Source organism: Mandrillus leucophaeus, unplaced genomic scaffold (genome assembly GCF_000951045.1).
Source record: "Mandrillus leucophaeus isolate KB7577 unplaced genomic scaffold, Mleu.le_1.0 Scaffold302, whole genome shotgun sequence".
NCBI classification, from domain to species: domain Eukaryota; kingdom Metazoa; phylum Chordata; class Mammalia; order Primates; family Cercopithecidae; genus Mandrillus; species Mandrillus leucophaeus.
In genome coordinates, this window is record NW_012103166.1 from 600,498 (window position 1) to 615,653 (window position 15,156).

Consider the following 15,156-nt stretch of genomic DNA (forward strand, 5'->3'; position numbering starts at 1 on the left):
AGACTGGCGTGAACCTGGGAGGCGGAGCTTGCAGTGAGCAGAGATCACGCCACTGCACTCCAGCCTGGGCAACAGAACAAGACTGCATCTCAAAAAAAAATAATAAAAAAAATAATAATTTTGTTGTCATTGTTGTTCTTTTTCAATTAGATGAAAACCCCAAATTACAGAAATGGTACCTTGATCAGGTTGACAATATACAATTCTCCCCTCTTTTCCTCTCTCTTTACCTTGCTATATGAAAATTACTGATAGAAGGGAATTTTATTCAAGGAAATAAAGTGATTACCTGTCTAAGCTCACTTGGTCTGCCTTCCTTAAAGTTTTATGTTGATGTCTTATTAAAGTGGTTTATTGATTATCTGGATGAAACTTGACTGATGAAATGCTAACATTTTCAATGGAGTGTGACCTAGAGAATGAATATATAAGTAATAATAAAGCTCTTGAGTTTGAATTATCAGGACCTCCTCATAAAATATAAATGTTACTAACAGCAAATGAGGCGGTAATTATCATCTCAGAAATAAAGGAGTTTCTTTTGAATATCACTTGTCATCTGTTTTTATGTTATTTTACTATTTCAGCAAAACTAAAATGTTATTATATGCATATTATTTTAAAAATTACAGAATGGAGTAAATTAAAATGAAATCTTTTTTATCCTAGTCCCTAAATTCCCTAATCCCACTCTTAACAGATATAAATTTCTTATATGCCTGTATGAGCACATACATTATATGTAAATGTAATAACATATTATATTATTTTGGAGCATGTTCCCTCTTTACCAACAATACAGTAATAGGGCTTTTTATGTCTATAGGGACAGACCCTGCAAAGTTTCCCCTGTTGTTAAGATATTAATATGGTACATTTGTTACGGTTAGTTAGTTATTATAGTTTATTCAGATTTCCTTAGTTTTTGTCTAATGTCTTTTGTTTTGTTCATGATCCCATTTGAGATACCACATTACATTTACAAAGTAGAAGAAAGAATAACACATTGAGGATCACACATTACAATGTAATGAGATGTTAGTGGTCTTATCTTACTTGCCTTTTCACCGTGGCAGTTTCTTAGACTTTACTTGGTTTTGATGATCTCAACACTTTTGTGGAGTACTGGTCAGATGTTTTGTAGGATGCCTTACTATTGGAGTTTCTCTGCTTTTTTAATGATAAAACCAGGGTTACAGGTTTTTGGCAAGAAGACAACAGAGAGGTAAAGTGTCATTTTCATCACTTCGTATCTAGGACACATGCTTTATGACTGCTGTTAACTGACTTTCAACACCTGACTGATGTAGTGTTTAGTTTTCTTGACTGTAAAATTACTCTTTTCCCCCCTCTTTCCATACTTTATTCCTTGGAAGGAAGTCACTATGCTGCAGAGACTACACTTAAGGTGGGAATTATGCCCCTGTACTTCTTTTCCTTAATGGTGGAGTAGCTACACAAATTATTTCAATTTATTTTGCATAAGGGACATATCTCTTTCCCCCCATGTGTTAATCTAGTCATTTATTTCTATCAGTGTGGATTTATGGATATTTATTTTATTGGCCAAATTGTCCCAGGTTTGGCCATTGGGAGTTCTGTCAGCTAGCTCCTGTGTTTCTTTTTTGTTTATTTCTTTTTTGTTTTATTATTATTATGGTTATTATTTTATGAGAGAGTCTTGCTCTGCCACCCATACTGGAGTGCAGTGGCTCCGTCTCTGCTCACTGCAACCTCCGGCTCCTGGGCTCAAGCGATTCTCTTGCCTCGGCCTCCCGAGTAGCTGGGATTACAGGTGCCTGCCACCACACCCAGCTCATTTTTGTAGTTTTAGTAGAGACGGGGTTTCACCACGTTGGCCAAGCTGGTCTCGAACTCCTGACCTCAGGTGATCCGCCCACCTCAGCCTCCCGAAGTGCTGGGATTGCAGGCATGAGCCACAGCGCTTGGAGGCTTCTGTGCTGCTTTAACATACTATCATGTGGGCTTTTTGTTTTATTTTAAAGCAAGTTTTTGTTTTCTGGCACTATAAGATAATGACATGTAGATGTGGTGTTTTTAATTCTTGCTCTTCACAAATTTTATGAATGCATGAGCATGTACACACACAGAATTGTTTTCATAGACGTAATCCCTAAAAGTGACATTGCTGAGTCTACTTGGGGGGCTCTGTGTCTTCACTTCTGAATTAATGTATTAACCCATTGCCTGCCCAAAAGATTGCATGAGTTTGGACTTTCACAAAAATTGTTATAGTTCATATTGAATGATGATCTATTTCGATACTTGGTTTTCTCCGATTGAATTTTCTTTTTAGTTTGATAGATGAAAAATTCTGGCTTATCACTATCTTTATTACATTTCTTTAATTATATGTGAGGCTGAGCATTTTTCTTGACCATCTGTTAATACATATTTCCGTATTTTCTTTCTTGGTTTTTTTGTTTGTTTGTTTGTTTTGCAGGGAGTGGGGATGAGCAATGGCATGATTTTGACTCACTGCAACCTCCGCCTCCCAGGTTCAAGCAATTCCCCTGCCTCAGCCCCCAGGGTAGCTCAGATTACAGGTGTCTGCCACCACATCCAGCTAATTTTTGTATTTTCGGTAGAGGTAGGGTTTCATCATGTTGGCCAAGCTGGTCTCGAACTCCTGACCTCAGCCTCAGCCTCCCAAAGTGCTGGGATTACAGGTGTGAGCCACCGCACCCAGCTCATATTTCCATGTTTTGTATTTGAATGCTGTTTTTTTCTTATTGACTTCCGAGTACTATTTGTACTTTAAAGAAAAACAAATCAGGCTTTTGCCATGTGTAGCAGAAGTTTATTTACTTATTTATTTGCCAGAGTGACATGATTTTTTTTGCTGGGTTTGTGCGAGTTTTTTTCTTAAGGTAGTATAGATGTTTTATAGTTCTGTGTAATCAAATTGACATTATTTTTCTCCATGGCTTAGCTCTTTTGTCTTCCAAGATTTGCAGAAATACCCATGTTTTCTTCTGGCATGTTATTTTCCTAAAAAAAAAGAAAAGTTGATAAGTTTAGTGTTTATTTTGTTTTAAGGTGTGAGGGATGAAACTTGCCTTAATCATTGTTGTATACTAGGTGCCTACCCTTTCCCATTTCCTTCCCACAACCTCTCAAGCAAAAAGATATTCTCTTTTACCTAATCCACACACTCTTTGCTATTAATATTATATTCTCATCTCTAGCCAGCCTGGCATACCCATCAGAGAAAAGATAGCTGTTTTGAAGATTTTTGCCAGTTGGAGTGCCCAACCCATTTCTGATGAGAATCCTGGGTTACCGTGATGCTGCATTTGATGTCTTATTCCTGGGATCTCTAATATGTTGCATTGCATTCCATCAGATTTTTAAAATTATATCATGATTCTATTTAAAAATGTAGCCTCAAGTCATTTTATTTCCTTGACCTCAGAAGTTATCTGGAGATAGCACATCATACTAATGTGTTTTCCAAAGGTAGGGTGGAGTTATCTCAGCTGTTGTTGTTACATGTGATCAAAATTTTATCACTTAAATTTCTTACTCAGTGTGTGGTTTTAATGTGGAGTTCATAGAAGAGTGGTTATCAGTGATTAGAGAATAGTTTATTAATAAAAGTAATGACTAGGAAAACTGAGCCATAGAACTACTCCCTAAATTATACATTATGTAATTTTTTTGGAAGTTTCTAAGTAAGATCCACTTTGTATAATAGCAGATTTCTTTCAAAGGACTTCTGTCATTGACCCCTTTGCCAGTGTTTTGGAAACCTAGTATCAGTTATTTGAGGTTAGTAGTTTCTTGTGTTAGTGGACTCAGTGTTTTCAGCACCTGCCTCCCAAATGATACTGTGTGTTCTATTTAGGTTTTTTTTTAATTTTATTTTTGTTTGTTTGTTTTTGTTTTGTTTTGTTTTTTGAGACAATCTTGCTCTGTCACCCAGGCTGGAGTGCAGTCGCGTGGTCTTGGCCACTGCGACCTCTGCCTCCTGGGTTGAAGTGATTCTCATGCCTCAGCCTCCTCAATAGCTGGGACTACATGTGCATTGCCACCACGCCTGGCTAATTTTTGTATTTTGGGTAGAGACGGGGTTTTGCTATGTTGCCCAGGCTTGTGTCAAACTTCTGGGCTCAAGCAATTCACCCACCTCGGCCTCCCAAAGTGCTGGGACTACTGGTGTGAGCCACCGTGACTAACCTATTTAGTTTTTAAAGTTTGCAATTTGTGAGTATTCTAGCGTCGTGTCTGATAATCCAAAGGAGAGAGATTACATTAAAGTAGCAAGTCTGAGATGTTTCAGAAAATTATGAGTGCTAGAACTGCTGAATCCTGGTGTTTCTTCTCAAAATATTAGCATCTTCAGCTTCCTTAATTATGTTGTGCAGGAAGCTTCAAACAAAACTATACTTTGGAACTGAAAAATACTACTGTTTTCCCTACATATGTTGTTTCCTAGGGATGGACCCTCGGGGGTTATTCCCTGTGGCTATTTATTTTACATTAGAACATTTATAAATTTAACAAGAGCATTTATTGGTGCCTTCATATTTCCCATAGTGTAGTAAATTAGATTGTTCAGCCTGTAGCAGACATGGTTTCATTAACCTTCCTTTGATGTATTCTGCCGTGTTAATATTATGAATAAAATATGAGGCCAGTAAAGAAATATCATTACTTCCAGTGCAGCATGAGCTGTACAAAGTGGAGTGGAATTATCTTCATTGATTTGAACACAATACTTTTGTAGCCTAATGTTGCATGATGTTTTTCATTGGTTGCATCTCAATGTTGATTCTCTTTGAGTTCTGTTCAGTTATACTACTTTAATTTCCAGATGTATTACTGTCAAGTTTGATCTGGAGTTTCTCTGTTCTCTCATTCTCAATAATACTTTGATAGTTTGATTTTAGTCATAGAGCCTTTGTTAAATTTCATATTGTAGGTTTGGTTTATCATTCCAGCCAAGTTCTTTAAATTTTTATTCAGTGTTTCATTTTAAGCCATTCTTCCTAGGTTTGTGTCAATCTTAGGTGGCTGTGTTGAAATCAGAGGTTATAAATTGACAGCCAAATCTATCCCATGATGTGTTTTATTTGACAACTTTGTTTTTGTTTTTTAAACTAGAGTTTTGTACTGTGTGATTTATCAACTATTGCCCCTTATTGCATTACACAGTTTGGCTTCACACTTTTACATTTGTTGCTTAGCTGTTGATGACATTTGCTTTTGCACCCTCAAATAAATGAAATCGTTTATAAAAATATTGATTAGGACAAGGGAAGGACATAGCTTATAGTCTTATAACTAGAAACATCTGTTGAACTTGGCACTCATCTTTTAATCTTACATATAGTTTAAATATACAAAAATAAAGAAGTGTGTGTGTGTGTGTATGTGTGTGTTTGTAGGATACAGAATTTCACTCTGTCATCCAGGCTGGGTTGCAGTGGTGCCATCACGGCTCACTAGCCTTGACTTTTGGGGCTCAGGTGATCCTCCCACCTTAGCCTCCGGAGCTGCTGTGACCACAGGCGTGCACTGCCAGGCCTGGCTAATTTTTTTTTTTTTTTTTTTTTTTTGAGACAGAGTTTTGCTCTTGTTGCCCAGGCTGGAGTGCAATGGCACGATCTTGGCTCACAGCAAACTCCGCCTCCCGGGTTCAATCCATTCTCCTGCCTCAGCCTCCAGAGTAGCTGGGATTACAGGTATGCGCCACCATGCCGGGCTAATTTTGTATTTTTAGTAAAGATGGGGTTTCTGCATGTTGGTCAGGCTGGTCTCAAACTCCAGATCTCAGGTGATCTGCCTGCCTCAGCCTCCCAAAGTGCTGGGATTACAGGCATGAGCCACCACGCCCGGCCGATTTTTTTGTTTCTGTTTTTTGTAGAAATGGTGCTTCCCTGTGTTGCCCAGGCTGGTCTCGAACTCCTGGACTCAAATGATCCTTCTGCTTTGGCCTCCCAAAGTGCTAGGATTATAGGCATGAGCCACCATACCTGGTTCAGCCTTTATATTCTCACCTGTTAGTATGATTGTTTAGTAAATGAAGTAAATTGGAATGTAGTGGTATACACATCTCAAGGTTGTTCATAGTGTATAACAATCAATTTAGTAAAATAGATCATTAAAATCAAGAAACTTAGTGATTGAGTAATAGTTGAAAAAATGGTTTTGACATCTGTGTTAATGACCTTTCTGATACCTGAGACTCCCCATTCTTTGAACTCTATTTAATACAGCAATCCTTTTCACACCAATTGAGCATTCTGTTTATTTGTTCTCTTTTTTAGACCTCATTTACAATGGGAACTGATTCTCTTGAATTTTGATCTCTGCATTTTTTTTCTTTTAGCCTTCAGCATTACTCTTGTTTCCCCTAGTTTTGCATATCATCGTAAGAAATAGGATCATCACACATAACTCATTCAGCTTACATTTCTTTCCTTTTCCATAATGCCTAATCACTTATTTTAGATTTAAAGGAAAAAAGATACTTTTTTAAAGGATGAAAATAGCTAAAACTTGAGTATTGTGTGTTAGGTAATGTATTTAAAGAATTTCACATTGGTTATTTCTTATAATATCATGACAGTTCTTTAAAATAGATACTGTCATTAGCTAAATATTACAGATGAGGAACTGATGCTTAGTAAGGTTAAATAACTTGCTCATAGTCACATAACTCCTAGTAACAGAATTGGGACTTCTATATAGTTTTATATGACTCATGCTAATCTTACTTCTTAATTACTATGCTATATAGTTTGTCTTTATCCTTGTTTCTTCCTTCTCCTGATTTTCTAGAATCTTGCTTCTTCAGTTTCAGTTATCCCTTTTCCCTCTTTTTTCTTTTTTTGATATGGAGTCTCGCTCTATTTCCCAGGCTGGAATGCAGTGGCATGATCTCAGCTCACTGCAACCTCTGCCTCCTGGGTTCAAGCCATTCTCCTGCCTCAGCCTTCCAAGTAGCTGGGACTACAGGCGCCTGCCACCATGCCCGGCTAATTTTTTGTATTTTTAGTAGAGACGGGGTTTCACCATGTTAGCCAGGATGGTCTCGATGTCCTGACCTCATAATCCTCCTGCCTCGGCCTCCCAAGTGCTGGGATTACAGGCGTTGACCACCACACCCGGCCTTTCTTCCTTTTTTGTAACTTTATTCTACCCTTGTCTACTTAGCTTACAAATAAATTTGGGTCTCTTTCAGCCAGTAATATCTTTTAGCCAGTAAAAAATGCAAACAAAAACCCAGCGGCAATGTTTCTTTGACTTTGTTCCCCTAGAGTTACCAACTCCAGTTCTTTGTTTACTTTCATCACCAGAGACTTTGTGAGAGTAAATTGAATTAACTACCTCCTATTCCTCACCTGCTACCTGCTCACTCATGAACCAATAAAGCTTGATTGCTACTGGCACCATGGTCTGAAACCTCTTTTTCCAAGAGCATCACTGAACCAAGATATACCAAGATATTGGGTATAGATCGAATAACCTATTTTTAGTCCGCATCCCGTCTGCTATTGAAATGTTTCACAGTTTCACCTCTCACCGTTAGAGAAATTTCAGCTTTGGATCATCGATGTTAATCTTTCCTTGCTTTCTTGTGCCTCTTAGTTTTTTCTTCATGTTTGCTAAGTCCCCTATGTTACCTGCTTCTTAAATTTATTGTTTTTCAGGATTCCATACTCAGTCCTTTCCTTACTCTTCAACTCTGCGTCGTCTTCTTAGGTGAACACGTCTATTCTCATGGCTTCAGCTATTGCCTGAATCTCAAGCTGTACTCCACTCCTGCTTCCTGAGTTTTGCCTTGACCTCTGTTTGCAACCACCTATGTAATATAGCTACCCAAAGTGTTCTGAGATTCATTAAGTAAAAGTTCAGATAATTTTTCCTTCAGACCTTTCTACTCTTTTTGCTTTCTATGTCTCATCACCTACTTAGTTGCCCACACTTTAAAACAATTAAATTAATCCCAGTCTCTTTGTTTCTTGGGTTCTCTATTAGTCTTATGTTCAACTAGCCAGTATACCTACCCTACCTTCTCCCTGCTTTAAAAAAAAATCCCTATTGCCTTATGCCCTGATCCAGCCTTTGGATTCTTGTAGAAGGTTTCCAGCTGCTTACCCTGCATTCATTCTCATCTTCCCAAGTCTCCTCCTCTCCATATCCATTTTCCATAATACTGTTTGAGTTAAAACAGACATGTCAGTTTGTAATCTAATTTTTTTCTTCAAGCTTTATTGATATAATTGAAAAATAAAAATGTATATATTTACAGTGTACATGATTTTTATATGTGTATACATTGTGAAATATGTAATACTAAGTTTTAAAGAAATGCCCATTGCCCCTAAACTTAATTTAGCCAGCAAATATTTACTGAGTACCTACTGTGTACTAGGCACTATTCTACATAGAGATAGAGCAGTGAATAAAACAGACAAAAGCCTTTGCCATCATGGAACCTTGTCTAGTCAGAGGAAGCAGATAAAATAAACTGTGTGGTTAGAAAATGGAAGTTTCATTTACTTGTGGTAAGTTTCGTTTATAAAGTGGGAAAGGAAGATGGGGAATGTGGAGGTGGAGGAATGAGTTGGAATTTTAAATGGAATGATTAAGGAAAGCCATACTAAGAAGGTAACACTTTAACCAAAGATTTTGAAGGAGTTGAGACAAATGAGCTTTGAGCATGTCTGGGGGGAGAACATTCTAGGTTAAAGGACTAGAAGCCCTGAAGTACAGAATCCCAGAATGTGAAAATGTACCATATGTGGTCAAGAAATAGCAGAGAACTAGCTTGGCTGGAGAAAAGTTAGCAGTGAGGACAGCAGTGGAGTAGAGGAATAGAGGACAGAAATAATGAGATGAGTGTGTAGTATCTTATAGACCAATTAGGTGGAGTAGAAGAGATACAGTCTAATTTAACTTGATTTTAGTTGATAGTAGACTGGAAAGGAATAAAGGTAAAAGCAGACCATTTAGGAAGATATTACAGTAATCCAGGTGAAAGATGATAGTGGCTTAGACAAGGGTTCTAGCAGTGAAAATGATGAGTGGTTGGATCCGGATAAATTTTAAAGGTAGAACCATTAATATTTTCTGGCATTTGGCTATGAGGGTGTGTGTGTGGGTATAGGTGTGTGTGTGTGAAAGTGTAAGAGAGAAGGGGCTGGGAGTTGATTTAGGATGATTCTAAGGTTTTTAGCCTGAGCAATACCAGATACACAGTTGGATATACTAGTGTGGAGTTAAGGGCAGAAGTCTAGTATATGTGTATATATTTATAATCAGTATATAGTAGTATTGAGCCATTAGACTGGATGAGATTATCAAGGGGAAGTGAGTTTAAAGAATAGAGGAGGTCTGAGGACTAATTCCAGGGATCTTCCAATTTTTAACAGATCAAAGAGAATAGGAGGAAGTAGAAATGGAGAAAAGAAGAGTTGTCTGTAGGGTAGGATGAAAACCAAAAAAGTACAGTGTCCTGTGAAGTGGAGAAGGTGCTTCAATGAAAGGAACATGACTGACTTTTCCAAATGGTAGTGCTAAGTCAAGTAGATGAGAAGGGTAAGATGATGACTGAAAATTGGCTTTGGATTCAGCAACAAGGATGTTGTTGATCTGGAATAACTTTGGCATAGTGGTAGTGAAATTCTGTTGGCGTAAGTTTTAGAATAGGAGGAGAGAGGAATTAGAGAAAGTCAGCTTAAGGAGAGGAGGCAGAAATATGGATAGTTTGTTTTTTCAGATGGGAGAAATAATAGCGAGTTTATGTGCTGATTGTAATGTTTCCACACGGAATAATTAATGCAGAATGACAAAAAAAATTCTGGAGCAATGACCTTGAGAACAGGACCATTTTTGTTTTTGTTTTAATATGTAGCAATGTTTGCCTTAGGAAGGAGCTGGGTTAGCTTATCTCTAGATATAGAAGTAAAATAAGAGTATACGGAGATAGATGCTGGTAGGTTAGTGCTTGTAGTGATGCAAGCAAGGCCATCAGTTGAGGCTGAGAACAGAGAAGTGGTGTTAGAGGTTGAAGAGGAGGAAAGAAGAAATTAAGTGGTCTGGAAAAGTGGATGGACCAGGAAAGTGTATAATTATTGCTGGACGAATTGATTTTGAGACAAGTTGTGGCTCTGTCACCCAGACTGGAGTGCATGGTTTGATCTTGGATTGTTGCAACCTTTGCCTCCCAGGCTCAAGCCATTCTCCCACCTCCTTCTCCCAAGTAGCTGGGACTACAGGTGCACACCACCATGCCTGGCTAATTTTTGTATTTTTTGTAGAGATGGGGTTTTGCCATGTTGCCCAGGCTGGTCTCAAACTCATGAGCTCAAGCGATCTGCACGCCTCAACTTCCCAAAATGCTGGGATTACAGGTGTAAGCTACCACGCCTGGCCAACAAATTAAATTTTGATGATGACTTTAACATAAGACCAATCAACATAATTAGAGGTTTCTTTACAGCCATATTCAGCTCTTTGGTCGTAGACATGGACTGGGCAGAAAACTGAACTCAACCAGGGTTGTGGAAAAACCAAAAGCTTTTTCTTAAATATTTTTGCCTTTGCAGGCTATCTAGTCTCTGTCACAACGGCTCAGTTCTGTCACTGTAGTCCAAAAGCGGCCATAGACAATACTTAGCTGAATGGCATAGCTCTGTTCCATTAAAAGTTTATTTTTAAAAACAGGAAGCATATCTGCTTCCTGTTTTTATATATAGGTATACACTATACACTATTGTGAATATTGTGAAAACTAGTAGTTAAGTTTGAAAGTTCAGGTGTCTAAATACAATATATATTTTGTTTGTTGACGCTTGTCTTAGAAAGAGAGGATAATGATGGACCGTGCAATTTAAGGCTAAGGAAGGAAAGGAGGAGAACATAAGTGCGTGAAGTGTAGTGAGAAGGTAGTAGGGTCAGTGGCATGATGTTTCACTATTTCCTGATCTCTGCTGTACTCTTACGTGACCTTACATTTTGAATATAGTTTTCTCTGTCTGCGTGAAATGCTCCTTTCATACACAGTTTAGATGTCATTTCGTTAATACTTTTATTTCCTCTGCTGTGGCCACTGATACATGGAAAATGCTCAATAAATGCTGAAACTTGAAATTCTCACTTCAGTTTGGTAGGTAAGATTATTTCAAATTGGGAGATTGTGAAAGTTTGCTTATCCACAGTATTTCCCACTCAGTAGCCAATTCTATACTTGAACATGGTGATTCTCAACTTTGTTTTCTGCTTCGGTTTACCTGATACTGGCCACATAAACAAGGTAAGGGCAGTGCCCTGCTCCTCCTTCCTACTTGGTGCTTAAGTTAGAATGCCTTTCTTTTTCTCCACTGATGCTGGGTTGGTGTCTGTATGCTGCTGAGCATGGATATTTGAACATATGACCTGTAATAAGCTTGTGAGTATGGTAACACGTTGCCTCATAGGTTATTTTTTATATTTCAGTTAATTATAGAAGACAAGTGGTTGTTCTATCAGTTATATACTATCAGGTAACTATAAGATCTTTTTTTGTGTGTGGAGGTTAGAGACATTTTGGACTGTTTAGTCTTACTTTTCATATTGTAGTTAAAGAAACTGAAGCCTAGAGATGCAAGTGACTTGCACACACCAACTAGTAGAGCTAGGGCTAGAAATCCATGTTTCTTAGTTTCAGATTCAGTACTCTCCCTGCCACTATTATGATAGTTATCTTAATAGGATATGAGGACATTGATTATCAGCCTAGAAAATATTAAATTTTATGATGGGTGATATCGTCTAAAATCATGGTAACCAAAATAATCGTTTAAATGTAATTGGGAATCTTAACAATATTGAAATGACTATTTTTTCCCCATTGAATTATTAGTAAAAAGGTGTGGTTGACTTGTTTTTATTATTATGGTTATATTCTGAAGTAATTTTATATAATGAAAATTAACACATTAATCTTTAAAAATCCAAATAAGTAAATGTCTAGAGAATTTAATTTGAATATTTAAAAACCAGTTTCTAATCTGTTTTGTTTTTTCTTTTTTTAATAAACTCTTTCAGAAAGATGAGGTCTATCTTAATCTGGTGCTGGACTATGTTCCGGAAACAGTATACAGAGTTGCCAGACACTATAGTCGAGCCAAACAGACGCTCCCTGTGATTTATGTCAAGGTATGTAAAAACAGAACAATTTTCCATTTTAGAAAACATTTTTTATGAACCAACGAGAGCCTCTTGTATGTTTTAACTGTATTATTGTATTTAATACTCAGGGAGAAAAACTGTAAACTAGGTATTGTTGGAACTTTGTTAAATCCTTTTACAGTTTTAAAACGTGAAGTGTGCACCTTTTGAAGTTTTATAACTCAGATAGTAAAGATATTCTGGTAAATTACAGTGAATATTTTTGACAGACATTTATAGATTTTATTTCTTCTAGCCATAGTACATTTTTATTTAACTTCTGATATCTTTATTGTGCTACAAACCAACGTAGGAGCATATCATATAAAATTGTAAAATATAGTTATAAATATATTCCAATTCATTTGTTCATAAATGCAGTTTATATATTTGTTGGCATCTGTAGCTGCAGCTTAAACTGTTGGTGATTTTAAATGTACACTGGATGTTGTTTATTTTTTGGTATCTAATATCAGTGCCATCTTGTTTATTTGCTAGAACTCATGGCAGAATGGCTAGGTATTTCGCATGATTTTTATTAAAGTTGTGGTTAATTATTAGTAACAAATTACTTTATTAACTATGGCATTGTGAAAACTAGTAGTTAAGTTTGAAAGTTCAGATATCTAAATACAATTTTTAAATTTAACCCTTTATGGAAATGAGTATAGAAAATAAAATGACAATGACTCTGAATGTCTTGTGGTTAGAGTTTTTGAAGTCTTAATTGTTAAAAATTTATGCTTCACAATAATAAAAGGGTTACCAAAGTAGGAACATTAATAATAGAAGTTCTTTGGGTGAATTTTGTATGAGCTAATAATAATAATAGTAATAATAATAATAGAAGTTCTTTAAGCACTTTTGTTAGCTAGATTACTTTGGCAAGGAGTCCGGGATTCCTGTTGAATTTAGTACGAGGAATTAAATTCTGATTTCAGTATAATTTTATTTGGGCTTATCAAAATTTGGTTGAGGTTATAGTTGAACTGATGATAGTAGAAGACTAAAAGAAACAGTTTTCTACTACAAATTTACTGTAGTACTTTATTCTGGTTTTAGAACAGCAGGTCCTATTCTAGATAACTAGCACAGCAGTACATTCCTTTGAACTGTCTAAGTCTAGAATAATTTTTGAGCTGCCTAATTTACATTATGATGGTCTGGGTCTGCCTATTCTGTGGCTCTTAGTGCTAGTACAGAGAGGTGGCACATTTATGAAGTAGAAGAAACCCTAAATTTGGTTCCTGAAGACCTAGTTTTGAGGCAAAAAATTAGTTATATCCTTCCAAACGGGTCACTGATCCATTCTCTGCTTAGCTTTCATGTTGGTAAAATTGTACTTATTTATTTACTGGCCACAATATACCATTTTGGCCCATAGGATGAGCTTAGCATATGAGAAAACATTTGGAGGCTGTAAAGTAGAGGTTAGAAGGTCCTAACAATACATTAAAAGTGACCAGATTTTTGTTCCACATCTTTGATTCAGCCAGTAAATGGTAAATTATTGCAGAATAATCTGAAGCTAATGAAATATTTTAGTCTTCTTCTAATAAGTAGAAAAAAATGACACAAACAACTATAAAACAAGACAAAATGTATGTATTATGAAGTGGTGAAGAGTCTAGAAATGTCTCATTCTTTTCTATTGGCAGAAACAACAGGCGTATAATGATACCTCTGTTGAAACAACTCTCCAAATTTACTTATCTCTTCATGACCTATAATGATCCCTAGTTAAGCAGTACATATTTTCTGCTACTTCTTAAGATATGTCAAATGATTTTCTGTTTATATATCTGTCTACAGAAATTTTGCTTATTTCAGGATCTTTACTCATTCTAAACTTTTGTTTTTATTATTGGAGATTTCAAGCATATATAAAAGCATATATAAAAAGAGAGAAAATAGAACAGTGAACCTCCATGTACCTGTGAGACAATATCAACAGTTATCAATTCGTAGCCAAAATTATTTTATCTATACCATTTTCTACCCTGCATTCCCTTTATTTTTTTGAAGCAAATTCTAGATATTTTTACTTTCACATATAAGAATTACAGTGTGTATGTGTGTATATAAAAAAGTATATATTATATATACTATATATAGTGTATATATTATAGTATAGTGTATATATTATAGTGTATATATACTATATATGTATACACTATATATAGGTATACACTATACACTATTGTGAATATTGTGAAAACTAGTAGTTAAGTTTGAAAGTTCAGGTGTCTAAATACAATTTTTAAATTTAACCCTTTATGGAAATGACTGTAGAAAATAAAATGACATTGACTCTGAATGTCTTATGGTTAGGGTTTTTGAAGTCTTAATTGTTAAAAATTTAAGCTTCACAATAATAAAAGAGTTACCAAAGTAGGAACATTAATAATAGAAGTTCCTTGGGTAGATTTTGCATAAGCTAATAATAATCATAATAATAATAGAAGTTCTTTAAGCACTTTTGTTAGCACTCCTTGTTGGCAAGGAGTCATATATATAGTATATATAATATACACTATATAGTGTATGCACTATATATAATGTATATATAGTGTATATAATATATATATCTAAAGTGTATATATACTTTATATATATATAGATAAGGATGTTCTTTTTTATTTCCTTCCTTCCTTCCTTCCTTTTCTTCATTTACTGAAATTTATAATAATTAGTCAATTCCATAGCATCCTCCATAGGTACCAGTGAGGTGTTTTGTTGTTTGTTTTAAAATATCTTGTGTGAGTGTTAATAATATTTGACAATTTCCTTGCTTTCTAACATGACAAAGTATTCCAGGTTCATCTTACACATTCTTTCTCAGACTTAGAATCAACCTTTTCTTCAAGAAGACCTTGCTCTTTGAGTGGGAGGTGGTATTTAGAGACCACAGTCTGGATGCTAGAAGTGCTAACTGTCACAGGATTGGTTATTGTTTCTGGGTCTTTTTAGTGA

The 15,156-nt window shown here is 35.9% G+C and overlaps 1 protein-coding gene across 2 annotated transcripts in view; it reads left to right on the plus strand.

Moving 5' to 3' along the window:
- Positions 1-15,156, plus strand: part of GSK3B (glycogen synthase kinase 3 beta) — a 268,959-nt gene that overhangs the window by 154,029 nt on the left and 99,774 nt on the right. For both annotated transcript variants that reach the window (XM_011987168.1, XM_011987169.1), the window contains exon 4: positions 12,061-12,171. In XM_011987168.1, coding sequence (XP_011842558.1) covers positions 12,061-12,171 — 111 coding nt within the window. The remainder of the gene's footprint in view (positions 1-12,060; positions 12,172-15,156) is intronic.